Raw genomic sequence first — 27,944 nt, 5'->3', positions numbered from 1 at the left:
GGTAGGCACAGCACCAGACACAAATGCAACAGACCTACACAGATGGCTTCCCCAGCTTCTATAATTACCTGAGGTCAAACTGTACGGTTCCTAGTTGGTCTTTTTCTCTGATTGAACCCTGAAAAGAATTTGGTACTATAACAAAATGCTTAAACCATGTAATGAGCTTTGGGGACTGGGCTTCAGGTATAAGTTAAAAAGGCCTTGGAGAGATTGTTAGCAGGAGCCTAATGTTGGTAAGGAATATGAGGAAAATATTATTAGACTTTGGAAGAAAAGTAACTCCTGTTACATAGTAGAAGAAAGTTTAACAGTGATCCTGGTAAGCATTAACATGGAAAATAAGTATATCTCATCAACTGAGTGATCTCCCTGAGGAGATTTCTAGAGAGTATTGAAGGTGCTATCTGGGTTCTTCTACCTGTCTATAGTAAATGATGGAGGAGAAAGACAAGCAAGAGGAGAAATTATTAAATATAAATGAGCTGCAAACTTTGGGGTTTGAAAAGCAAAGCAAAACTTGCTCATTCTTAGCCAGTCTAGACAGTTAAGTTCAGTTCAGTTGCTCAGTCATGTCTGACTCTTAGCAGCCCCATGGACTGCATGCAGCACACCAGGCTTCCCCAAGTCCGGAGCTTGCTCAGACTCATGTCCATTGAGTCGTTAATGCCATCCAACCATCTCATCCTTAGTCGTCCCCTTCTCCTGCCTTCGATCTTTCCCAGCATCAGAATCTTTCCAATTGAGTCAGTTTTTTGCATCAGGTGGCCAAAGATTTGGAGTTTTCAGCTTTAGCATCAGTCCTTCCAGTGAATATTCAGGACCGATTTGCTTTAGAATTGACTGGTTTGATCTTGCAGTCCAAGGGACTGTCAAGATTCTTCTCCAACACCATAGTTCAGAAGCATCAGTTCTTTGGTGCTCAGCTTTCTTTATAGTTCAACTCTCACATCCATACATGACTACTGGAAAAATCATGGGTTTGACTAGATGGACCTTTGTTGGCAAAGTAATGTCTCTGCTTTTTAATATGCTGTCTTGGTTGGTCATAGCTTTTCTTCCAAGGAGCAAGCGTCTTTTAATTTCACGGCTGCAGTCACCATCTGCAGTGATTTTGGAGCCTAAAAAATAGTCTGTCACTGTTTCCATTGTTTCTCCATCTATTTGCCGTGAAGTGATGGGACTGGATGCCATGATCTTAGTATTTTGAATGTTGAGTTTTAAGCCAACTTTTTCACTCTCCTCTTTCACTTTCATCAAGAGGCTCTTTAGTTCTTTACTTTCTGCCATAAGGGTGGTGTCATCTGCATATCTGAGGTTATTGATATTTCTCCCCGAAATCTTGAGTCCAGCTTGTGCTTCAGCCAGCCAGACAGTAAATGATGGTAAAATTAAGGAGTGAGTTTCAGATAGAATCTCCCTGCAATGCAGGAGACCTGGGTTCAATCCCTGGGTGAGGAAGATCCTCTGGAGGAGGGCATGGCACCCACTCCAGCATTCTTGCTTGGAGAATCCCATGGACAGAGGAACCTGGTGGGCTACAGTCTATAGGGTCGCAAAGAGTCAGTAGGACATGACTGAAATGACTGAGCATGCCTGCACAGGGCTGGGGTAGATGGGAAGGATGCGAGGGTAAATGAGTCCTGCCTAGATGGTAAATTTTTGAATAAAATGTTTTAAGCCATTAAGTTTCACGGTATTTTGTTACTCAGCAATAGATAACTGGAACAGGCAGTATTAATAGAACTGATTACATACTGGAAATAAGAGAAGGAGAAATTAAAAATGTTTACCAGATTTTCTAGGTTAGGAAAATTTAATAATAATAAAAAAAAGCAGTACTAAATTGTATTGGCCTGTTTACCCACTTAAAGCAGGAAAAAAATTACCCATTTAGACAGTGTTAGCTGGAGTCCTAGCCATACAGCATTACTTTATAGAGGAGATGAGTATCTATGAGACTTCTTTTTTTTAAACAAAGCTTTATAATTAGTTTGTTCAGATAGTAACATCACGATTGTTCTTAGGAAACTAAAATAGTATCAAAATAAAGACACTGGAAAATAGGCTTGGAAGAGATATTTTAATAAGAGCAGTGATTAAGTACCTAAAAAATGATCATTCTAGCAATTGGAACTCTATTAATCAGCATCTTTTATTTTATTGTTAGGATGATACTGATGTTCATTATAATACCCTGTATAAATTTAATGATTCTTCTTTGGGACTTTGGCACTTGCTTCATCATCATATTTGGAAAAGCTCCTGTCTCTGATAGCACCCTTGCAGTGAAACCTCAGGTTACCCTAAAATTGCAAACTCCTTACCTGTTTTATTATTTTTTTTTCCTTAACATCTAATGCCATCTAACACGCTAGGTGTACTTATTTGCTTGTTTTTTCTCCTTCTAGAATGTAATTTCATTTAGAGATTTTTGTCATTTTAATTCACTCTCTATCACCAGTGGAACAGTGTTGCACATAGTAGGTACTCCTAAATGTTTGTTGAATGAATAAGGGGAATTATAGAGGAAGATGGCACTGTGTCCTGAGTACTTTGAATGCAGAATGCATTTTATAGTGTTCATGTTTTTGGAAATGAGCCCTCCAGATGTGATACATATATGTAGCCCAAATGCCTCCAAGCCTCATAACTGGCCCAAGTGGGGCTCTCATCAAATATCTCTGCCCTCATTTTCTTTTCCCTTACTCTTTTGCCTTTGTCTTAATCACTCATTTGGAAATTTTCAAAGATTATACAAAAAATAGTAAGAATAATATAATGAACCCCTATTACCCATTACTGATCATCAATAATTACCAATGTTTGGTCAATCTTATTTGATCTATTTTGTCCGCTCACTTTTCTGCCCCACTTATTAAAAAAAAATTCACCTGAAAATTCAGATGCATTTCTAAATGTTAGGTACATTTTAAGAAAATAGTACCACCATGTCATTGTTATACATAACAAAATTAGTAACTCCTGTCATCTGATACATTGTCCATGATCAAATTTCCTCAGTTGACTCTGAAATATTTTCATTCAAATCAGGATCCAAACAAGATTCACAGATTGCATTTGACTGTTGTTTTTCTTAAGTCTCGTTTTTTTATAACAGTTTCCCCATCTTTTTATTAATGACATAACTTGTTGGTTAAATATTGTATATCATTTGCCTTATAGAATTTCCCAGTTTCGAGATTTGGCTGACTGCTTCCTTGAGATTAATTTAGCTTTTTTTCTATTCCTTATATTTTCTGTAAATGGTATTTAGATACAGAAGCCTGATTAAACTCAGATTCAAGAATATTTAATATTGGTGCTGTGTAATTTTTATTGTATGGCACCATGATAGACCTGAAAACAATATATGATTGTCTCAATTTTAGTGATGGTAAAATTGATTAGTAGGTAATTAACCTGATTTCATACTTGAAAAGTTCCCTGTCAACCTCTCACCTAATGCATTTAGCATCCAATTATGATCTTTATATTTATATCCATTATTTCATTAGGTTTGCAAAAATGGTGATTTTCTACATCTATTTTTTCTTCCTCATTTATTGGCTTCAATTTTTCTATGAGTAAGAACTTTATTAGGTTACAGAAAAATATGATTTGTACTGGAAAAGCAGAATAAGTGCTTCATTTTTTTCCATTTATTATTTTTCAGTCTTAAGAGTTGGTTCCCCAGCACGTTCCAATGTAATCAGTGGCTTTCTTTTATTTTTATGATACCATGAGCTCTAGATTTTAATTTATGTTGGTCCATTCATCATTCTTTCTGATTCTCAAATTTTCCCATTTTAGACTAATGGAAGCCCTTAGAAGTGGCTTGTATGTTCTTTTGATGTGATCTCATTAGTCCTTGGTAACTTCCTGTTTCTGGTATAAGATATTCTAGGGTCATCTTGTACATCTCCTGCCCCAAACCTGGAATCAGTTATTTTCCTTCCCTACCTTTTACACAGGAAATTAGCCAGTGCTCCCGTCTTCAGCATGATAGATCTCAGAATGTTTTTGTTTCCATGACACACCAATTCTGCAATTAGAGATTCCAAAGATGGGTAGTAAGGAACCTGTTTCTCTTCCATACCCATGGCTGAAAGGTTGTTAATAAGAGCACTCAAGGGTGGTAAAAACACTAAAATTGTTAGCTTAAATGGAAAGAACATAACAAAGATACCCTCAGCATTAGAAAAACTGCCTGGCCTGAAGACACTGTACCTTCGGAATAACCAAATTTCCAAAATGTGCCCAGAGATAAGCAACTTGACCCAGGTAAGAAACAGCATTATCTTTTTCAACTAAGGATGGAAGATAGGAAGAAAAAAAAAGAGTTAAGAGAAGAAGGCTTCAGTCACTGGAGACAGCTCCCTGGAGAATTAATGTGGATGGTCGCTGGAAAGGCATCAGGAGGCTTTCTCCTTTGTGGAATGACATATGGTAGGGGGAGATGTTTCAGTTTATTCATATGCTCTGTGGTCCACACTTGGCATCAGAGGGTTAGATCTTTGCAACACTCATTTTTCTGGAGGCTGTCATTTGGAGAGGGCTTGGGAGCCTGGATCTACTTGTCTACCTCGGGGCTCCATCTCAGAGTGGGTTTGAAGATCCCAGAGAGGCTGTACACCCTGGGGACTATACTGCAGCTGTTGCGTATGGAATGAAGAGATGTTTCTGATGTAAGAAGGGGATTCTTTTCAATTTGCTAGAGCAGGCTACACTTTGAAATGGAGTGTTGGCAGGAAATGGGAAGGACAGAACATGGATTTCTTATGAAGTAGTCTTTAAAAGAAACTTAGCATTTTAAATAAAGAGTATCCTTTGTAAAGAGCAACAGAATGAATCCCAGATGCTTGTGTTAAGTATTTCTGATGAATGACATTTCTGTGAAACTCCAGCTGCCTAAAAATCTTAAAGTTGGGAGAAGGCAAGGGATGTTAACTTGGTAGTTTTCTTTTTGTTCATTTCTAAACTGTCATCAGCACTGACAGAATCTGTAACCAGCCAAGTAATAGTGATTCATTCCAGTTCATCACTTTTGAGTTGAGAGTTTCTAAAAACAGCTCTTATTTTCTTACCTTCACCTACTTCATTTCTTAGGTTTACAAAATTATTTGAGTTTGTAATCTGTGCACATGTCTTTCCAAGAAATAGGGGAATACTCCAACAAAACTCCCCCTTTAATAACTTCCCAAAGTACCTTTGAGTTACAGAACGACAGTAAAGATTTGGACTTTTCTAATGTGACAGAGGAGTTTTATGCAGAAGAATTTGGAATTTGAGTGAGCCGATTCTCCACCTCTGTGTGATTTTTTCCCCCCCCTTAGAGTAACAGTGAGTGCATTTGTTCTTAAGAAATCACAATTTTGACCTCCATATATAACAGCTTTTAGTTCTTTTCTTGATATGTCCATTTTAAATATCAACCTTCATCATCTTCCAAATATAATTTTATTAATATGTTGAGTTTCTCCATAGCTATCTTTGAAATTTAATATTGTTGTACCTTTGTTTCTTTTTTAATTAATTTTTGCTGGAGTATAGTTGATTTATAATGCTGTGTTATTTTCTGCTGGACAGCAAAGTGAATCAGTGATACATATACATATATCCACTCTTTTTTAGATTCTTTTCCCATGTAGGTCATGTACAGAGTATTGAGTAGAGTTCCTTCACACAGTAGATCCTTACTAGTTATCTGTTTTATATATAGTAGTGTGTATGTGTCAGTCCTAATCTCCCAACCTTTGTTTATTTTTCATCAACTACAGTCTTTACTCTCCACTTGGTAAGATGACAGTGTTAGCATCTGTAATCTACTTTCAGCTCACATTTTCTCTTCCTCTTCACAAATTATAGACTTCTTACTTTATGAGGTGTATAGTATTTACAATGTTTAAATCTTTGTCTCAGAGAATTCTAAAATTCTAAAATGTATATTGTTAATAAGTAAATATCATTTTGTTCAGTGGCTTAGTTGTGTCCGACTCCCTGTGACCCCATGGACTGCTGCATGCCAGGCTTCCCTGTCCTTCACTATCTCCTGGAATTTGCTCAAACTCATGTCCATTGAGTCAGTGATGCCTCCAACCATCTCATCCTCTGTTGTCCCCTTCTCCTCCCACCTTCAATCTTTCCCAGCATCAGGGTCTTTTCTAATGAGTCAGCTCTTCGCATCAGGTGGCCAGAGTATTGGAGCCTCAGCTTCAGCATCAGTCCTTCCAATGAATATTCAGGGTTGATTTCCTTTAGGAAATTTACATGGAGCCAATCAAAGTACTATGATTATATTTTGTTCCTCATATACCATTTTGTAACCTTCGAGTTCCTAATTGTCTTTCACATGTTCTGGTGCCTTTTTCCTTTGTCATGGCCTCATTTTATTTTAAACTTGGTCGTATTACATATCCTATCAAATGTGCTTTTTCCTTGAGTGACTTCCTTCCAGGAGCCTCCATCCTCCTGCCCCAGTTTAAGCTAATCTAGGTTAGGTGGATACTGTCAGCTCGAATATCCTTGTGCAGTTCTTCTGAATTGGAACCAGTGTTTCCTGTAACCATATTTTCTTCTTTTTTTTGGTTTACTCACTTATTTTCTAGAGATAACTCTCCAGGCATCATCCTGGTCTGCATGTATGCTAAGTCTCATGTCTAACTCTTTGTGACCCCTTGGACTGTAGCCCGCAAGGCTCCTCTGTCCATGGGATTCTCCAGGCAAGAAAACTGGAGTGGATGGCCATGCTCTCCTCCAGGACATCTTCCCAACCCAGGGATGGAACCTGAATCTCTTGTCTCCTGCGTTGACAGGCAGGATCTTTACCACTAGCACTACCTGGGAAGCCCCACCCTAGACTAGGCATGCGGTAATTAGATTTTTTGAACTCTTGCATCTTTGAAAACATGTGTATTCTTCTCTCCTGTTTGATTAGTAGTTGTTTAGTAAAAAAGTATAGGTTGCAAAATATACTTCCGCAGGTAAAAAAAGGTGATGAGGCTGATCATTGGTTTGTCTTCCTGTGGCTTCCCTCGTTACTTTCCTCCTCGTCCTTTGACTGTTAGAAGAGACCCAGAATTTGACTTCCCAGCTCAGTTTCCTTTGACAGGGTGCTGGCTCAGCTCAGCTCTTAACTTTTAAAGAAGAAATCACATCTTACTTTTAAAGAAGAATTCAGCTGATTAGAAATTGGGCTTTACAAACAGATGCAGGCCCATGGCATTATTGTTTGACTGTTATGAATTAGCCAATATTTTTCATATAGAATCTCCAATATTGTGGAATTTTGAAAAAAAATGTATTTCCCCTTTATAATGGGAGTTCTAGAAGCATCTGAAATAAAATGTGCTAGAAACCCTCAAATGAGGGATAGAGATTATTTACACAGTTCTTCTCCAGGGGATCTTCCCAACCTGGGGGTTGAACCCAGGTCTCCCATGTTGCAGGTGAATGAACCTTCTGAGCCTCCAGGGAAGCCCATTCTAGAAGCACCTCAAATAAAATGTGCTAGAAACCCACAAATGATGGATAGAGATTATTTACACATTTCAGAAATACTGCTCATTCTGCCAGTTGCTAACAGAGAAAACACAACTTTCAGAAAAGAGAGCACTTTGAGAGCTGAAAATTTGAGCCCTGGATGAGTATCTGGAAGTCCTGGGTACTTCAACCTGTTCAGCTATTCACCAACTGAACATAGGTATTTAATCTCACTGAGCCTCATTTTCTGCTTTCATTTATTCAAAGCCACACTTAAGTATTGAGTACCGTCTGTGTCTCAGGTAACTTAGCAATTAAAAGCAGATGAAAATACCTGCCTTCATGGAGCTTATGCTGTAGTCAGAAGAGATTCGAGAAGCAAACAGCAGAACAAGTAGGAATATGAGGTAGTGATTAGTGCTAAGGAAAAAAATATAACAGAAAAAGCAGGCAGGGCACGTTGTGGCTTTCAGGTAAAATGCCGCAAGAGTCCTTGTGGTCTTCATAACTTGGTCATGCTTACGTCATAGTTCAAAGATGGTAATTTTTACTCTTAACAATTTTCTGTAAAATCCAGGAATGTGTTTTTCTAAAGTTAATTTGAATTCTTTCTTGTGTTGCCACAGGTTGTAGTTTTATTAATAATGATTGAAAATCCTCCTGTGATATATATATACATAAACACTTACATGGCATTAAAATAGTCTTAATATTTAAGTTCCTAATTCAAAGGTAATATTTCAAAATTTTTGTACCATTTTGATACAAAATGGTATCAGATAGAATAACAACATCCCTCATATGTTGAGAGCTGGCACAGTGCTAGGAACTCTGTCCATTTTCAAGGAAGTTATTATCACTCATATGATAATAAAATTTATGATTCAGAAAGAGATTAAGTCACTTGTCAAGGTCAACCAGTGAATACATGTATAAAATGAAGTCTCTTTTGAGGTGCTCTCAACTCTGTTGTTTTATTATTTTATACACTTACAAAACCTGAGTTGTTTGAAGATGGCAGTTTTAAATATTATTAATACATATATTGTTTCAACTCTCCGTTTTACATGTCCATTCTTTTGACAAATATTTATCATTTATCATCTTGTGTCTATGCTGGTCCTGAGGATACAGATGTGAAAAAAACAAGATCTTTGTCTTTATATTTGAGAATTAAATTAAATGTTAATATATATAAAACTCAGTACTTGACATTGGAACTATTAAATAAATTTGTGTTGCTATTAAAATTATTATTACCTTTATGGTCTGACTAGCAACACAAGGATAAAATGGAAGCAGTCTTTAGAGAATACAGATTTTATCTCTCTTTTTCTTTGCTAATTGACTAGTGAAACTGGAAATTTTCAAATTGCTTCTAATGACTTGAAAAAAATAGTTGATGCCCTATAATTTATTTTTTATTTTAATTGAAGTATAATTGGTTTACAGTGTTCTGTTAGTTTCTTTTGTACAACAAAGTGAATCAGCTGTATGTATGCATACACCCCCTTGCCCTTAAGACCTCTGTCGCCTGCCCATCCCACCCATCCCACCCATCTGTATCATCAGGGCACTGAGCTGAACCAGCTCCAGGTTCCCACTAGCTATTTCACAAACGTGGTGTATATATGTCGTCCTAATCTCCCAATTCATCCACCCTCCCCACCTTTGTTCCACATGTCCGGCCCCTATATCTGTTGCTAGTCCTGCCCTGCAAATAGGTTTATCTATATCACTTTTCTACAGTCCACATTAATATAAGATGTTTGTTTTTCTCTTTCTGACTTATTTTACTTTGTATGACAGGCTCTAGTCCATCAGCATCTCTACAAAGGGTCTGATTTCATTTCATTTTATGGTTGAGTAATATTCCATTGTATATATAGACCACAACTTTTTTACCCATTCATCTGTCAATGGACATTTATGTTGCTTCCATGTTCTGGCTATTGTACATAGTGCTGCAGTGAATACTGGGGTACATGTTTCTTTTTGCATTATGGTTTTCTCAGGGTATATGCCCAGTAGTGGGATTGCTAGGTAATATAATAGTTCTAGTCTTTTAAGGATCTTCCATTCTGTTCTCCATAGTGGCTGTATTAGTTTACATTCCAACCAACAGTGCAAGAGGATTCCATTTTTTCCACACCCTCTCCAGCATTTTCTGTAGGTAGATTTTTTTTTTCTTGTATGTATATTTTTTGATGATGGCCACTCTAACCAGTGTGCGGTGATATCTCATTATAGTTTTGATTTGAATTTCTGTAGTAATTAGTGATGTTGAGCATCTTTTCATGGGCCTCTTAGCCATCTGAATGTCTTGTTCAGTGAAATGTCTTTTTAGATCTTCTGCATATTTTTTTCCTTGGGTTTTTTGTTTTGATATTGAGTTGCATGAGTTGTTTGTATATTTTGGAGATTAATCCCTTGTGAATTTCTTCATTTGCAAGTATTTTCTCCCATTATGAGAGTTGTCTTTTCATCTTGCTTATACTTTGCTGTGCAGAAGCTTTCAATTAGATCCCATCAGTTTATTTTTATTTTAATTGTGCTAAGAGGTGGGTCAAAAAAAATCTTGATGTAATTTATATCAAAGAATGTTTTACCTGTGTTTTCATCTAAGAGTTTTTATAGTCTCTAATCGTTTTTGAGTTTATTTTTGTGTATTAGGGAGTGTTCTAGTTTCATTCTTTTACATGTACTTCTCCAGTTTTCCCAGCACCACTTTTTAAAAAATTTAATTTTTTGCCTTTTATTTATTTTTAATTGAAGGATAATTGCTCTGCAGTATTGTGTTGGTTTCTGCCAAGCATCAATGTGAATCAGCCATAGGTATACCTACATCCCCTTCCTCTTGAAACTCCTTCTCTCCTCCCACCCATCCCACCCCTCTAAGTTGTCACAGAGCCCTGGAGTTGAGCTCCCTGATTCATCCAGCAGATTTCCACCGGCTCTCTAATTTTACTACAGTGATGTTTGTCTTAATGCTACTCTCTGAATTCGCACCCTCCGCACCTTCCCCCCGTGTCCACAAGTCTGTTTTCTGTGTCTGTGCCTCTGTTGCTGCCCTGCAGGTAGGTTCATCAGTACCGTCTTTTTAGATTTCATGTATGTGCATTCATATACAACGTTTATCTTTCTCTTCATGACTTTATATAATAGGCTCTAGGTTCATCCACCTCATAAGAGCTGAGTGAAATGTATTCCTTTTTATGTCCAAGTAATATTGTGTGTATGTACCATAACTTCTTTATCCATTCTTCTTTCTAGGTTGGACATCTAGGTTACTTCCATATCCTGGCTACTGTAAATAGTGCTGTGATGAACATTGGTGGTACATGGGTCTTTTTCAATTATGGTTTCCTCAGGGTATATGACAGATAGTGGGATTGTTGGGTCATATGATAGTTTTATTCCTAGTTTTTAAAGAAATCTCCATGAATTCTCCATAGTGGCTGTATCAATTTGCATTCCCACCAACAGTGCAATACAGTTCCCTATTCCCCACACCTTCTCTAGCATTTAGTTTGTAGATTTTTTGATGATGGACAGTCTTACTGGTGTGAGGTGATATCTCATGGTAGTTTTGATTTGCATTTCTCTAATAATGAGCTTTTCATGTGTTTATTAGCCATCTGTATGTCTTTTTTGGAGAAATGTGTATTTAGGTCTTCTGTCCTAAACTTTTTGATTGGGTTGCTTGTTTTTCTGGTATTGAGTTGAATGAGCTGCTTGTATATTTTGAAGGTTAATGCTTTGTCAGTTGTTTCATTGGCTGTTATTTTTTCTCATTCTGAGGGATGTCTTTTCACCTTGTTTATAGTTTCCTTTGCTTCCAGCACCAGTTATTGAAGAGACTGTCTTTTCTCCATTGTGCATTCTTGCCTCTTTAGTCATGGATTAGGTGACCATAAGTCTGTGGCTTTATCTCTGGGCTTTCTGTCCTGTGCCATTGATCCATATTTCTGTTTTTCTGCCAATACTGTACTGTCTTGATGACTGTCGCTTTGTAGTGTAGTCTGAAATTGGGGAGCCTGATTCCTCCAGCTCCACTTTTCTTTCTCAAAATTGTTTTGTCTATTCAGGGTCTTTAGTGTTTCCTTGTAAAGTAAAATTTTTGTTCTAATTCTGTGAAAAATGCCATTAGTAGTTTGATAGAGATTACATTGACTCTATAGATTGCTTTATGTAGTATAGTCATTTTCACAATATTGATTCTTCCGATCCAAGAACATGGTATGTACGTCTCTCCATTTGTGTCATCATTGATTTCTTTCATCAGTGTCTCATAGTTTTCTTCACACAGGTTTTTTGTGTACTTAGGTAGGTTTATTCTTGTGTATTTTATTCTTTTTCTTGAAATGGTAAGTAGGACTGTTTTCTTAATTTTTTTTTACTGATCTTTTGCTGTTAGGTTATAGGACTACAAGAGATTTATGTGCATTGATTTTGTATCTTGCAGTTTTACCAAATTCACTGATGAGCTCTAGTAGTTTTCTGGTGGCATCTTTAGGATGTTCTATGTATAGTATCATGTCATCTGCAAACAGTGACAGTTTTACTACTTCTTTTCCAATTTAGATTTAAAAAATTTGTTTTCCTTCTCTGATTGCCTTGGCCTGGACTTTCAAAATTACATTGAGTAATAGTGGTGAGAGTGGACATTGTTGTCTTGTTCCTGATCTTAGACAAAATGATTTCCATTTTTTACTCTCGAGAATGATATTTGCTGTGGGTTTGTTTTAATGACCTTTATTATGTTTAGGTAGGTTCCCTCTATGCCCACTTTCTGGAGAGTTTTCATCATAAATGGGTTTTGAATGTTATCAAAAGCTTTTTCTGCATTTATTGATATTATCAGATGGTTTTTATTTTTTTGTTAATATGGTGTAGCACACTGATTGAATTGTGTAAATGTTGAAGAATCTTGCATCCCTAGGAAAAATCCCATGTGATCATGGTGTATGATCCTTTTAATATGTTGTTGGATTCTCTTCACTAGTATTTTGTGGAGGATTTTTGTGTCTGTGTTCATCAGTAATATTGACTTGTTATTTTCTTTTTTTGTGTGTGCTGTCTTTGTCTGGTTTTGAGATCAGCATGATTGTGCCATCATAGAATAAGTTTGGGAGTGTTCTTCCCCATGCAATTTTTGGGAACAGTTTGAGAAAGATAGGCATTAGCTCTTCTCTAAAGGTTTGGTAGAATTTGCTTGTGAAGCCATCTGGTCCTAGACCTTAATTTGTTGGAAGATTATAATTATAGTTTCAGTTTAATTTCGTATGATTGGTCTGTTTAAATTTATATTTCTTCCTGGTTCAGTCTTGGAATGTTGTACCTTAGTACGAATTTGTCCATTTCTTCTGGCTTATCCATCTTGTTTGCATATAGTTGCTTGTAATATTTTCGTGTGATCCTTTGTATTTCTGCAGTGTCAGTTGTAATTTTCCCTTTTTCAATTCAAATTTTATTGATTTGAACCCTCCTCCCCCCCTTTTTTTTTCTTGAGGCATCTGGCTAATGGTTTATCAATTTTATCTTCTTAAAAATCCAACTTTTACTTTTATTGATCCTTGCTCTCATTTTCTTCATTTTTGTTTCATTGATTTCTCCTCTGATCTTTATGGTTTCTTTTCTTCCACTAAGTTTAGGTTTTATTGTTCTTTCTGTGGTTGCTTTAGTTGTAAGTTTAGATTATTTACTTGAGATTTTTCTTGTTTCTTGAGGTGAGGTTGAATTGCAATGAACTTCCCTTCCAGAAGTGCTTTTACTGCATCCCATAAGTTTTGGGTCATCATGTTTTCATTGTCATTTGTTTCTATGTATTTTAAAAATTTCCTCTTTGATTTCTTCAGTGATCTCTTGGTTATTTAGTAATGTATTGTTTAGCTAGCATGTTTTTATTTTAATATTTAATCTTATACTTTCTAATCTCATAGTATTGTGGTCAGAAAAGATGCTTGATAAAATTTTGATTTTGTTAAATTGACTGAGGCTTGATTTGTGACCCAAGATGTGATCTATCTTAGAGAATGTTCCATGTGCACTTGAGAAGATACTATATTCTGTCACTTTCAGCTGGGATGTCCTATAGATATCCATTAAATCTACCTGATGTATTGTGTCATTTAAAGGTTGTATTTCCTTATTTATTTTCTGCCTTGAAGATCTGTCCATTAGTATATTTGAGGTATTTTTTGAGGTGTTAAAATACTGTACTATTTTGTTTTCACCTTTTACTGTTGTTAGCATTTGCCTTATTTATTGAGGTGCTCCTATGGTGGGTGCATAAATATAATTGTTAAAGCTTTTTCTTGTTTTGCTCATTTGCCCAGTGACCTTCTTTGTCTCTTGAAACAGTCTTTATTTTAAAGTCTATTTTGGGGAGGACTTCCAAGATGGAAGAAGAAGATGGGGGGATCACCTCCCTCCCCACAAATGCATAAAAAATTGATCTGCATATGGAACAGCTCCTTCCAAACACCTTCTGCACGCTGGAGGGAGAACCCAGACTTCCAAAAAGGCAAGCCAATCTCCTTAGAATGAGGTAGGGCGAAAGATAAAGATTTAAAAAAAAAGAGGAAATTTCAGGTTGGGGACCTGCATTCTGGGAAGGGAGTCATGAAGGAGGAAAACTTTCTGTGCACTTTGAAACCCCCTCATGGACAGGGTGGAGGGAAGTGCAACAGTGGGTGCTCAGAAGGCAAAAAGGAGAGGATTCACCCCAGAGATCATCGCTGAACAGCACTTAATAGCCAAAGAGCGGCTCGCACGCCTGTGCCTGCAGCAGAGGGAGGGGTCGGGGTGCTGAGGCTCAGGTTTTAGCCCCAAGAGAGAGGCCTGGTACTGGCTGCCGTGAGGACACTCTGAGGGGTCTAGTACCACACAGTTGGGAGAGTTGAGGGAAAAGACTGGGCATCCCAGAGAGGAAAGAGATCTTTGTTCCCAGGCCATTCTTAAGTCCATGCGGTCACAGACAGTGGCTGTATGCCCAGCGGTGGACACCAAAACTGGCCAAACAAGTAGGAGTGCTCCTGGCATTAGACATGACTGCTCTTTATGATCCCAAAGCAGGAGACAAGCCACTAGCTACTGCCAAAGCTAGGAGACGTGCCTGACAGCAGACAGAACACTGCCACTGGGGTCCCAACCCCAGGTAACGTCTGCCGCCAGGTGGTGAGCAGGCACAGGTTACTGCCCACACCTTGTTCAGAACTTGAGCAGCTTGGCTCTTCCTCGGGACCCATGACCCAAGGCCAACTCCTCTGGGAGAGCACATGTGATGTCTCAGACTGTAGCAACATACCGCAGGTTCTACTGCTGCAGACACTCATTGGTACGTCACAATGAGTGATGCCATATACTACCTTCTCCCTAGCCCAATTGAAAAAGTGGCCCTAATAAGCCTTGGTCTTTGCCCATCTTGCCTAGGTGGGGAACAGACACTGGAGGGTGGTCTCCCAACAAAGGTTAGCCCAAAACCAAAGCTGAACACCAGGGACTATGTGACTGAAGAACAGGAAGGGAATTAGCTCCTGTAGCTTCAGGTGTAGCAGACTAAATCCTCACAATTAGGCTGAGACTGTGGATTTTAGGGGCAACTGTGGCCTTTGGGAGCAAGTACAGACTGGAGTAAGGCCAGGTCTGAGACTGCGCTCACCCTACTCTGCCCACACAGGTCCAGAGACCTTCCTAGAAATACTGGAGAACTTTCTGAATAAGCAGATTGATTGGACCACACTGTGTGGGGCGGAAAACACAGGAATCATGAGGACATCCCTCTTACTACCACTCTATATAGTTTTTTTCTTTTTCATATTATTCTAGTGTTGTTCTTTCTATATTATTCCATTTTTATTTTGTATAACTTTTTACTTTTTAAAAGCTATCTTATTTTTAAATAAATTAATTTTATTTCCCTATTTTTACAGTTGTTGTTACTGTTCAGTTGCTAAGTCATGTTTGACTCTTTGTTACCCCATGGACTGCAGCACACCAGACTTTCCTTTGCTTCACTGTCTCCCAGAGTTAGTGCAAAGTTATGTCCATTGAGTCAGTGATGCCGTCCAACCACCTCGTTCTCTGATGCCCGCTTCTGTTCCTGCCCTCAATCTTTCCCAGCATCCGGGTCTTTTCCAATGAGTTGGCTCTTCACATCAGGTGGCCAATGTTTTGGAGCTTTAGCTTCAGCATCAGTCTTTCCAATGAATATTCAGAGTTGATTTACTTTAGGATTGGCTGGTTTGATCTTACTGTACAAGGGACTTTCAAAAGTCTTCAGCACCACAGTTCGAGAGGATCAATTCTTTGGCACTAAGCCTTCTTTATGGTGCAACTCTCACATCCATACATGACTACTGGAAAAACCACAGCTTTGACTAAATGGACCTTTGTTGTCAAAGTCGACAAAGTAGTACCCTTTAGTTATGTTGCATTTTTTGCTATGCTTTTGATTTTGTGTTCTTGCTAGTCTAGGTTTTGTTACTCATTTTCATTTATGGGTTTATTGGCTTGATTGCTTTCTTTTTTCACTACTGTTTTTATCCCCTCTCCCCCCTTTTATTCGTTTTCCTCTTTTTCTCACTTCTTTTCTCTTTGTAAGGGTGTGAGTTTCTTTGGGTTTTCTGGGCTGTTCATTGTGCTTTCACCATTAATCTTGAGGTCTTATCTTCTATGCTGTATGGCCTGTGAAGTCTTGGTGGGACAGTAAGGGGTCAGACCTAAACCCCCAAGGTGAGAGACCTGAGTCCAGGATTTTGGACTACCAGAGAACTCCCGACCCCATGGAATGTTAACTGGCATGAGCTCTCCCAAAGGCCTTCATCTCAACACTATGACCAAACCCACCCAAAGGCCAGCAAGCTCTAATGCCAGACACCCCACACCAGTCCTTCAGGAAAACAGGAACACAAATCTGCACATTAGCAGACAGGCTGCCCAAACCCATACCAAATACATAGACACCCCAAAACACACTACTGGACATGGCACCACCCTTCAGAGATACAGAAGCTAGCTCTATCCACCAGAACACAAGCAAAAGTCCTTCCAACCAGGAAATCTTCACAAGGCACTAGTCCAGCCCCACCCATGGGGGACAGACTCCACAATTATTAAGAACTATGATCTTCTAGCTGACCTAACGAAGACACAAAACACAGTAAATTAAGCAAAATGAAGAGGCAGAGAAACGTGTAGCAGATGAAGGAACATGGAATCTTGAAAATAAAATGGAGGCACAGATAAATAGACTAGATGCACATATCAAGAAGATAAATGATTAACAAAACCTAGAAGAAATAAAGAAGAGAATCTGCAATGTGCAACAGAATTACTGAGATCAAAAATACACTAGGTGAAACCAATAGCAGAAAAATTGAAGAAAGAATGGATAAGTGAGCTGGAAGATAGAATGGTGGATAAAGGAAGCAGAGCAGAATAAAGAAAGACTAAGGATAAACAGGGACCGTCTCAGAGACCTCTGGGACAATATTAAGCACACCCATATACAAACTGAAGAAGAAGACCAAAAAAAAAAACAAAAAAACAAAACAAAACAGTATTGAGAAAATATTTGAGGAGGTTCTATTCTAAATGTCCCTAACATTTGAAAGGAAATAGCCATTCTAGTCCAGGAAGCCCCGAGAGTCCCATACAGGATTAACCCAAGGATAAACATGACAAGACACATATTAATCGAGCTAATGAAATTTAAACACAAAGAACAAACATTAAATGCACCAAGGGAAAAGCAACAAATAGCATACAAAGGGATCCCTTTAAGGCTAACGGCTCATCTTTCAATAGAAACTGCACACCAGAAGGGAATAGCTTGGTATGCTCAAGTGATGAAGGGAGAAACACTACAACCAACATTACGCTATCAAGCAGGGATCTCATTCCTATTTGAAGGAGAAATCAAAAGCTTACAGACAAGCAAAAGTTAGGAAAATTCAGCAGCACCACACCAGCTTTAGAAAAAAATACTAAAGGGATGTCTTGGAGAAGAAATACAAGAGAAAGAAAAGGCCTACAAAAACCTCCAAAACAATAAAGTAAGTGGTGATAGGATCATACATATGAATAATTGCTTTAAATGTAAGCTGAATAAATGCTACCACCAAATCACAGAATTACTGCATGGATACAAAAACAAGACTCCTATGTATGCTGTCTACCAGAGATGCAATTCAGAGGTAATGATGCCTATAGAATGAATATGGAAAAGATAATTGCCAGGGTCCAGCCCCAGCAGGATCCAGGGGAACCCTCAGGATGAATGGCGTCGGCGAATGGGAGAGAGAGAGAGAGAGAGAGAGAGAGAGAGAGAGAGACCAGACCAGGATATGCGGCAGAGTCTGGCAGTTGCTTTATTTTTCACCGTAGCCTTCATACCCTAAGTTGGTACATTTCTAAGGGGGAGATAAGCAGACAGACTTAGTTTAACATTACATCAGCTTGTCCTTCATGAAACCAGATGTGCTCTGTATATTTTTGTTTATGAGAGTCTTTTCCCATAGATTTTTTGTACATTATCTTCTGGCCTTGAGTTAGCAGAGAACAGAAAATTGGCAGTCTCATGGTACAGCTAGTTGCAACATAATAGAAATACAATCTTGTTAACATAAAAGTCAGTCTTTTTTGCAGAAATTCTCAGCTAAATTTATCTAAAAAGTTTAACACACAAAGACTCTGTGGCTTAGGTGAGGCAGCCCCTGTTTAGCACTCTTGGTTGAAATGAACAATTATCTTATTGTTTTTACACTAGGGCTAAACTCTTATTTTACTAGATCTCTAACTATATTAACAATAGTTTCCACTGCACAACCTCAGCACATTAACATCAATCAAATGTTGATCTAATAACCACTTTTAAAACAATATTTTTTTGTATTTCTAATAGGGCTTCCTCACCCCCTCCAAAGGGTTCTGTGCCTATTAGGGCCTTTTTAATGGTTAATCTCTATGTATAATATCTTTTGGCCTTCAGGCCTGTTGACAATTTATGGCTTGCACCTGGTGCAACTTTAAGCAACTTCAGTAGCCTTCCCTGTCTTTTTTGTGGTTAATCTATTTTCTTTCTATTAGGTGTCATCTCCATGGGAACTAGATAGGATTACATTTTTTACAGAACAGAAATGCAAAGGATTGCAAAAACAGCAGATATGGCACAATACAGGCTCTTAGTCTAAAAGTTAATTACCTGCAAGAAGTCACCAGCTAATCACTATCTAAACTCTTTTCTATTAGGCGTATACGTGGCTATAATATTTGTGGGGCTTTTCTCACCCCGTGGAGGGACCTATGCTTAATAGTTTCTTTTGTTAGCGTACTGTGCTTAGGATGTTTAGAACAATCATGAGCATTTTGTGCAATGAGAGCACATATTTATCAAACAAGCCAGAATGCCAGCAAAAGGGTTTGAATTGAAGCATTTCCTTCATCCCTGGCCCCTTCATAGGGTACCAGCGTCCAGGAGATTTATTAATTAGGGTTTTAAGTTGGTCTTCATTCAGTGAAAGAGGAGCAGGAGAGCTCTCGGCAGGCAACACAAGAATCTGCAGCAGGGCAAACAAGAACAACAGCAGAAAAGGGGGGAGGATACAGGGTGGGGCAGAGGCCGAGGCCAACCTGGAGTGTCCCTTATCCTAGACGGCCTTGCCTGTCAGGTTCTTTCCTCATGACCTCGTCATGGATGGGGTCCCGGACAGTCTTGCCTGCCCGGTATTTTCTTCATGACCTCGTCATGGGCGGGACCCCCCATAACGGCTCCCGGCAGATAATCATGCAAATGGAAATCAAAAGAAATAGTAGCAATACTCAGATAAAATGGACTTTAAAATAGTTACAAGAAATAAGGAAGGACACTACATAATGACTACAGGATCAATCCAAGAATTGTGACAATTAAAAATATATATGCACTCAGCATAAGAGGACCTCAATACATAAGGCAAATGCTAACAATTAATGGGGAAATCGACAGTAACACAATAATACTGGGGGACTTTAACACTTCACTCACATCAGTGGATGGTTCACCCGGATAGAAAATTAATAAAGAAACACAAACTCTAATGGATACATTGGACCAGTTGGACCTAATTGGTATCCACAGGGCATTTCATCCACAAACAGCAGATTTCACTTTTTCTCAAGTGCACATGGAGCTTTCTCCAGGATAGATAACTTCTTGTCACGAATCAAGCCAAGGTAGATTATAAAAAAATTGAAATTGTTTCAAGCATGTTTTCTGACCACAGTCCTCTAAGATTAGATACCAAATACAGGAAAACAACAACAACAACACAAAACTATAAAAACACAAACACATGAAGGCTAAACGTCATACTTCTGAATGAACAAGAGGTCAGTGAAGAGATAAAAGAGGAAATAAAAAACACTCATCTCAAGACTTATCAAATGCAATAAGAGCAGTGTTAAGAGGGAAATTTATTGCAATACAAACCTACCTCAAGAAACAAGAAAAACATCAAATAAACAACCTAACCTTGTACTTACAGTAATGAAAACAAGAAGAACAAAAGCTCCAAAGTTAGTAGAAGGAGTGAAATCACAAAGATCAGAGCAGAAATAAAAAGAAATGAAGGCGGCAATAGCAAAGATCAGTAAAACTAACAGCTGGTTCTTAGAGAAGAGAAAATTGGCAAATCATTAGCCAGACTCATTAAGAAAGGGAGAAGATTCAAATCAATAAACTTAGAAATGAAAAAGGAGAAGTTACAACAGACAATGCAGAAATACAAAGGATCATATGAGGCTACTTTAAGTATATGCTAATAAATTTCACAACCTAGAAGAAATGGACAAATTTTTAGAAAAGTATAACCTCCTGTAATTGAACCAGGAAGAAATAGAAATTAAGAACAGACCAATCACAAGCATGGAAATCAAAAGAGTAGTAAAATATCTTCCAACGAACAAAAGTCCAGGGCCAGAGGGCTTCACAGGCAATTTCTACCAAAATCTTTCAGAAGAGCTAACACCTATACTGCTCAAACTTCTCCAGAAAATTGTAGAGCAAGGAAAACTAAACAACATATGAGACCACCATCACCCTGAATCCATAACCAGTCAAAGATGCTAGGAAAGAAAACTATAGGCCAGTATCACTTATGAACACAGAAGCAAAAATCCTCAACAAAATTCTAGCAAACAGAATCTAACAGCACATCAAAAGGGTCATACATCGTGATCAAGTGGACTTTATCCCAGGGATGCAAGGATTCTTCAGTATATGCATATCAAACAATGTGATACACCACATAAACAAATTGAAAGCTAGAAGCTGTATGATCATCTCAATAGATGCAGAGGAAGCTTTTGACCGAATTCAGCACCCATTTGTGATTAAAAAAAAAAAAAAAAACCTCTCCAGGAAGTATGTATAGTAGGATCATACCTCAATCTAATAAAGGCCACATATGATAAACTCACAGCAAACATTATTCTCAACAGTGAAAAACTGAAAGCATTTCCTCTAAGATCAGGAACAAGACAAGGGTACCTACTCACCACTATTATTCAACATAGGTTTGGAATTCCTAGCCACAGCAATCAGAGAAGAAAAAGAAATGAATCCTGATTGGAAAAAGAAGTATTAATAAAATTCTCATTGTTTGCCGACAAAGGTCCACGTAGTCAAAGCTATGGTTTTTCCAGTAGTCATGTATGGATGTGAGAGTTGTACCCTAAAGAAGGCTGAGCGCCGAAGAATTGATGCTTTTGAAATGTGGTGCTGGAGAAGGCTCCTGAGAGTCCCTTGGACAGCAAGGAGATCAAAACAGTCAATCCTAAAGGAAATAAATCCTGAATATTTACTGGGAGGACTGAGGCTGAAGCTGAAGCTGAAGCTATAGTACTTTGGCCGCCTGATGCAAAGAGCTGACTCATTAGAGAAGACCCTGATGCTGGGAAAGACTGAAGGCAGGAGGAGAAGGGGACAACAGAGGATGAGATTGTTGGATTGCATCTCTGATTCAATGGACATGAGTTTGAGCAAGCTCCAGGAGGTGGTGAAGGACAGGGAAGCTTGGAGTGCTGCAGTCCAGGGGGTCACAAAAAGTCAGAATGACTGAGTGACTAAACAACAATCAGAGGTGAGAGCAGGTGAAAATAAAACCCTTAGAATGGAAGAGAATAATGGCAAATGAAACAGCTGACAAAGGAGTAATCTCCAAAATATACAAGCAGCTCATTCAACTCACTGTCAGATAAACAAACAAGCCAATCAAAAATTGGGCCGAAGACCTCAACAGACATTTCTCCAAAGAAGAAATACTGATGGCTAATAAATGAAAAGATGCTCAACATCAGTAGGTATTAGAGAAATACAAATCAAAACTACAGAGTATCACCTCATACTGTTCAGAATGGCCAACATGAAAAAATTTGCAAAGAAGAAATGCTGAAGAGGGTATGGAGAAAAGGTAACTCTCTTGCATTATTGCTGGGAATGTAACTTGATACAGTCACTATGGAGAATGGCATGGGGATTCCTTAAAAAAAACTAGGGATAAAGCTACCATCAGTCAGTCAGTCAGTTCAGTCACTCAGTCATGTCTGACTCTTTGCAACCCCATGAATCGCAGCACGCCAGGCCTCCCTGTCTGTCACCAACCCCTGGAGTATACCCCAACTCATGTCCATCAAGTTGGTGATACCATCCAGCCAGCTCATCCTCTGTCGTCCCCTTCTGCTCCTGTCCCCAATCCCTCCCAGCATCAGGGTCTTTTCCAATGAGTCAACTCTTTGCATGAGGTGGCCAAAGTATTGGAGTTTCAGCTTCAGCATCAGTCCTTCCAATGAACACCCAGGATTGATCTCCTTTAGGATGTACTGGTTGGATCTCCTTGCAGTCCAAGGAACTCTCAAGAGTCTTCTCCAACACCACAGTTCAAAAGCATTGATTTTTTGGCACTCAGCTTTCTTCACAGTCCAACTCTCACATCCATACATGACCACTGGATAAACCATAGCCTTGACTAGATGGACCTTTGTTGGCAAAGTAATGTCTCTGCTTTTTAATATGCTATATAGGTTGGTCATAGCTTTCCTTCCAAGGAGTAAGCCTCTTTTAATTTCATGGCTGCAGTTACCATCTGCAGTGATTTTGGAGCCCAAAAAATAAAGTCAGCCACTGTTTCCACTGTTTCCCCATCTATTTGCCATGAAGTGATGGGACCAGATGCCATGATCTTAGTTTTCTGAATGTTGGGCTTTAAGCCAACTTTTTCACTCTCCTCTTTCACTTTCATCAAGAGGCTTTTAAGTTCCTCTTCACTTTCTGCCATAAGGGTGGTGTCATCTGCGTATCTGAGGTTATTGATATTTCTCCCAGCAATCTTGATTCCAGCTTGTGCTTCTTCCAGCCCAGCGTTTCTCATGATGTACTCTGCATATAAAAGTTAAATAAGCAGGGTGACAATATACAGCCTTGACGTACTCCTTTTCCTATTTGGAACCGGTTTGTTGTTCCATGTCCAGTTCTAACTGTTGCTTCCTGACCTAGATATATAACCCAGCAATCCCACTACTGGGCATATACTCTGAGGGAATCATAATTAAAAAGACATGTACCTCAATGTTCATTGCAATGTTGTTTAGAGCTGCTAGGACATGGAAGCAATGTGGATGCCCATCAGCAGATGAATAGATAAAGAAGTGTGGTACCTGTATACAATGGAATACTACTCGGCCATAAAAAGGAACAGATTTGAGTCAGTTGTAATGAGGTGGATGAACCTACAGCCTATTATGTAGAGTGAAGTAAGTCAGAAAGAGAAAAATAAGTATGGTATATTAATGCATATATATATGAGATCTAGAAAGATGGTACTGATGAACCTGTATTTAGAACAGCAGTGGACTTGCAGACATGGAGAGCAGACTTGTGGACACAGGGAGGGAGAAGGAGGGACAAATTGAAGGACTGATGTTGAAATACATACATTACGGTATGTAGAATATTCAGCCAGTGGAAGTTTGCTGTGTGATTCAGGGACCTCAAACTTGGTGCTCTGTGTCCATCTGGATGGGTGGGCTCGGGTGGGAGGTGAGAGAGAGATTCAAGAGGGAGGGAACATATGTATACCTATGGCCGATTCATGTTGATGCATGGCAGAAACAGACACAATACTAGAAAGCAATTATCCTCCAAGTAAAAAATTCATTAAAATATTGTCTAGTTTGTCTGATATGAGTATTGCTACTCCAGCTTTCTTTTGATTTCCATTTGCATGTAATTTTTTTTTTCCATCCCCTTACTTTCAGTCTGTGTCCCTAGGTCTGAAGTTGGTTTCTTGTAGATAGCATAGATACAGGTCTTATTTTGGTATTGAATCAGCCACTCTATGTCTTTTGGTTGGAGCATTTAATCCATTTACATTTAAAGTAATTATCAGTATGTATGTCCCTGTTGCCATTTTCCTAATAGTTTTGGATATTTTTTTATGGATGTTGTCTTTATCTTTTGTCTAATGTCTAGATAAATTCCTTAGCATATGTCAGAAGGCTGGTTTCATGGTGCTTAGTTTTCTTGACTTTTGCTTGTCTGTAAACCTTTTGAATCTGAATGTGATCCTTGCTGGGTAGAGTAATGTTCGTTGTAGGTTTTTCCCTTTCATCACTTTAAATATATCCTGCCATTATCTTCTAGCCTGCAGTTTCTGCTGAAAAATCAGCTGATAAACTTATGAGGACTCCCTTGTATTATTTTCCTTTGCTTCTTTCAATATTTTTAAATTTTAATTTAGTTTTTGTTGGTTTGATTAATATGTGATTCTGTGTTTCTTCTTGAAGAAGAAGATATATATTAATAGAATGGTGGGAACTCTGCACTTCCTGGACTTGGTTGACTATTTTCTTTCCCATGTTAAGGATGTTTTCACTATAATCTCTACAGATATTTTCTCAGACCCTTTCTCTTCTTCTTCTAGGACTCCTAGAAAACATGTGTTTAATGTCAGAGCTGTCTGATACTGTCAGACCAATTTTTTTTTCTTTATTCTTCTCCTTGACAATTGTTCCCACCATTCTATTAATATCTTACAGGTCACTTATTTTTCTGCTTCAGTTAATCTGCTATAGATTCCTTCTAGTGTATTTTTCATTTCAGTTACCGTGTTGTTCATTACTGTTTGTTCTTTAGTTTTTGCTTTTTTGTTCAGTCACTAAGATGTGTCCAACTCTTTGTGATTCCACAGACTGCAGCACACCAAGCTTCCCTGACCTTCACTGTCTTCCTGAGTTGGCTCAAACTGATGTCCATTGAGTCAGTAATGCCATCCAACCATCTCATCCTCTGTCACCCCCTTCTCCTTCCCTTAGTCTTTCCCAGCATCAGGGTCATTGCTAGTGAATTGGCTCTTCATATCAGGTGGCCAAAGTATTGGAGCTTCAGCATCAACATCAGTCCTTCCAATGAATATTCAGTGTTGATTTCCTTTAAGATTGACTAGTTTGATCTCCTTGCTATGCAAAGGACTCTGAAGTCTTCTCCAACACCACAGTTCAAAAGCATTAATTCTTTGGCACTCAGCCTTCTTTTAGGTCCAACTCTCACATCTGTGCACGACTACTGGAAAAGCCATAGCTTTGATTATATGGACCTTTGTTAGGGAAGTGATATGTCTGCTTTTTAATATGCTGTCTAAGTTGGTCATAGCTTTTCTTCCAAGGAGCAAGCATCTTTTAATTTCATGGCCGAAGTTAATTTCAAGTCTGTGATGATTTTGGAGCCCAAGAAAACAAAGTCTGTCACTGTTTCCATTTTCCCCCCATTATTTGCCATGAAGTGATGGGACCAGATGCCATGATCTTAGTTGTTTGAATGTTGAGTGTCAAACCAACTTTTTCACTCTCTTCTTTCACTTTCATTTAGAGGCTCTTTAGCTTCTCTTTTACTTTCTGTGATTAGGGTGGTGTCATTCATTTATCTGAGGTTATCGATATTTCTCCTACCAATCTTGATTCCAGCTTATGATTCATCCAACCTGGCATTTCATATGATATACTCTGAATATAAGTTAAATAAATAGGGTGACAATATGCATCCCTGACATACTCCTTTCCCAATTTTGAACTAGTCTGTTGTTCCATGTCTAGTTCTAACTGTTACTTCTTGTCCTGCATACAGGTTTCTCAGGAGGCAGGTAAGTTGGTCTGGTATTCCCGTCTGTTTAGGAATATTCCACAGTTTGTTGTGACCCACACAGTCAAAGGCTTTAGTCAAACATTTTAGTCAAATGTTAAACATTTCTTGTATTTTCTTGATATGTGCCTCCATTTTATTTTCTGAGGTTTAGGATCATCTTTACTATCATTACTCTGAATTCTTTTTTAGTAGGTTTCCTATTTCCTCTTCATTTATTTGGTCTTGTAGATTTTCTCCTCATTCCTTTGTCTGTACCACATTTTTTGTAATATAATTTTTTTGATTTGGGATTGTATTCCTGTCTGGTTGGTTGTATTGCTTGAGGCATCTGGCATTGGAGTTTGCAGGCAGTTGGGTGAGGTTGAGTCTTGATGAGGAGATGAGAACCTCCAGAATAGCTGACACTGATTAATATTCCCTTGGGTCTGAGGTTCTCTGTTAGTCCAGTGGTTTGAACTCAGCATTTCTGCCACAGGAACTCAGACCTCACAGCTGGCCTGGGAACCAAGACCCCACAAGCTGCATGAAGGAAAAAAATATAAAATAAAAGGCAACAAAGAAAAAAAATAAAATTAAGAGAATTAAAAAATGTATTAGAAAAAATAGAAACACAAGTGAAACAACAAAGCAAAAGAGAATCAGAAGAGCAAAGGGAAGGAAAAGGTCATGGTGGCAGGGGCAGGCATAGGCTCAGGACCCTTGTGGTCAGAGGGTCCCAAAGGTTTGGGCCGGGAACCCAGCAGGCTTGGGACCCTGGCCCCGTCTATGTGCCACTCACGTCCCACCTCCACTTCCCGCCTTCCTCTCCCACGTTCTGCCTGGTCACGTGGGGATTCCTCCCGTACCTTAGAGGTCTGAGGTCCTCTGCCCATGCCTGGCAGTTAGCCTAGCTGTGAGGAGATGTGAACTCAGCATCCTCATACCCTTCCATCTTGACTCTGCCTCTGTCCTGTAACATAGGATGAACACATTTGGCCTGGGACTGTTGAAGTGCTGGGATATCAGCAGTGTTCAAAAAAGCACCGAATTTTGACTTGAGGGTGGAGGCCTTGTCTTGCACCTGTTGACTGCAGTAAGTAAACTATGGAATGTGGACTTGAATGGGATGAGGTGTGAGCCGTTCTCAGAGGCCAACTTCATCAGGTACAGGCTCTCATGATTATGGCACCGTCTGGAAACTAAGATCCTTTATAGGCAAGTCACTCAGAATTTAAAATCCCTAAAGAAACAAATAGCCTTTATTTCTAGTTCCGTACAGCATATTTTGACATGCATCATAAAGTGCAATGGTAGTACAGCAATGATCTCCTTGAGTGGCTCCCGTGTGTGGCTGCCCAGGACAAAGATATGGTCTGTGGTAAGCTTTTTATTTGACCATAAATAATTGACAGTAAATAAGAGCAACTCTCAGCAGAGTTGGGTAGTTTGTAAATTGTCATTATAGCCATAGTTTCTATTTTTCATACTTTTATGGTCCTTTTGGATGACCTCTAACCCAATCACCTCCCTCCCTTCCTGCCTTCCTCCTTTCCTGTGTTTAACAAATAGTTCTTGTGCCTGCTAGTAGACTAGCGCTCTGCTAGATGCTGACAATACGAAAAGGAATGAAAACATCTGTGGGTCCCTACTCTTAGGTTTACTGGGGAAAGGTAATCAAATATACAAATAGATGTACAATTATAATTATGAAAAGTGTCATGAAGAAGAATTATATTGTGTCATGGGGAACTGTAGTCAGAGAAATCAGGGACGGTAGACCTGCGAAGTGCAACTGAGGTGAGATCTGAAGGATGGGAGTTATGCAGAGGGACACAGGGGAAAAGCCTTTGCAAAAACTTTCCTTATCTCACCTTCTTTGGGCATTCTGGGTCTCACTAAGCCTGGCAGAACAGTGAGGACCTGATGTCGTTTGTACTGTTTGTCCACATCAAGCCTGTCCTTTGTCCTGTCTCATTCACTGGAAATGCAGTCTTCCTCCGTCAAGCATAGGCAATGCCTTCTGTTTTCCAAGCCTGGCTTTGCTATCAAAACAAGGCCTCCTTATACTGTGTGCCCTGTCCTGGCACACAGGCACCTCGTGAATTCCTTCTCTTTGCCCTACTGTGACTCCTCCTTCTGCCTCTGCTTGTATGCCCAAGGCGGCATGAAGCCTCTTGAGCCCCCGCTGGAACTTCTGCTTCTCCCTCTGGCTGTCTGGTCTCCAGAAGAGTACCGACCCTCTTCTCACTTTGCTGACTGAGCACATAATGTCTCTGTGCCTCGCTTGACTCATCTTGTGCAGAGT

The 27,944-nt window shown here is 38.9% G+C and overlaps 1 protein-coding gene across 1 annotated transcript in view; it reads left to right on the top strand.

The window, feature by feature from the left end:
* Positions 1–1,257: 1,257 nt before the first annotated feature.
* LRRC69 (leucine rich repeat containing 69) overlaps positions 1,258–27,944 on the top strand; it is a 79,237-nt gene continuing 52,550 nt past the window's right edge. Inside the window, exon 1 of the mRNA XM_043879262.1 lies at positions 1,258–4,284. Within this exon, the coding sequence (XP_043735197.1) occupies positions 4,102–4,284 (183 nt within the window). The 5' untranslated portion in view covers positions 1,258–4,101. The remainder of the gene's footprint in view (positions 4,285–27,944) is intronic.

The sequence above is a fragment of the Cervus elaphus genome, chromosome 21, assembly GCF_910594005.1.
Source record: "Cervus elaphus chromosome 21, mCerEla1.1, whole genome shotgun sequence".
NCBI lineage: Eukaryota > Metazoa > Chordata > Mammalia > Artiodactyla > Cervidae > Cervus > Cervus elaphus.
This window is presented reverse-complemented; position numbering and strand designations above follow the sequence as displayed.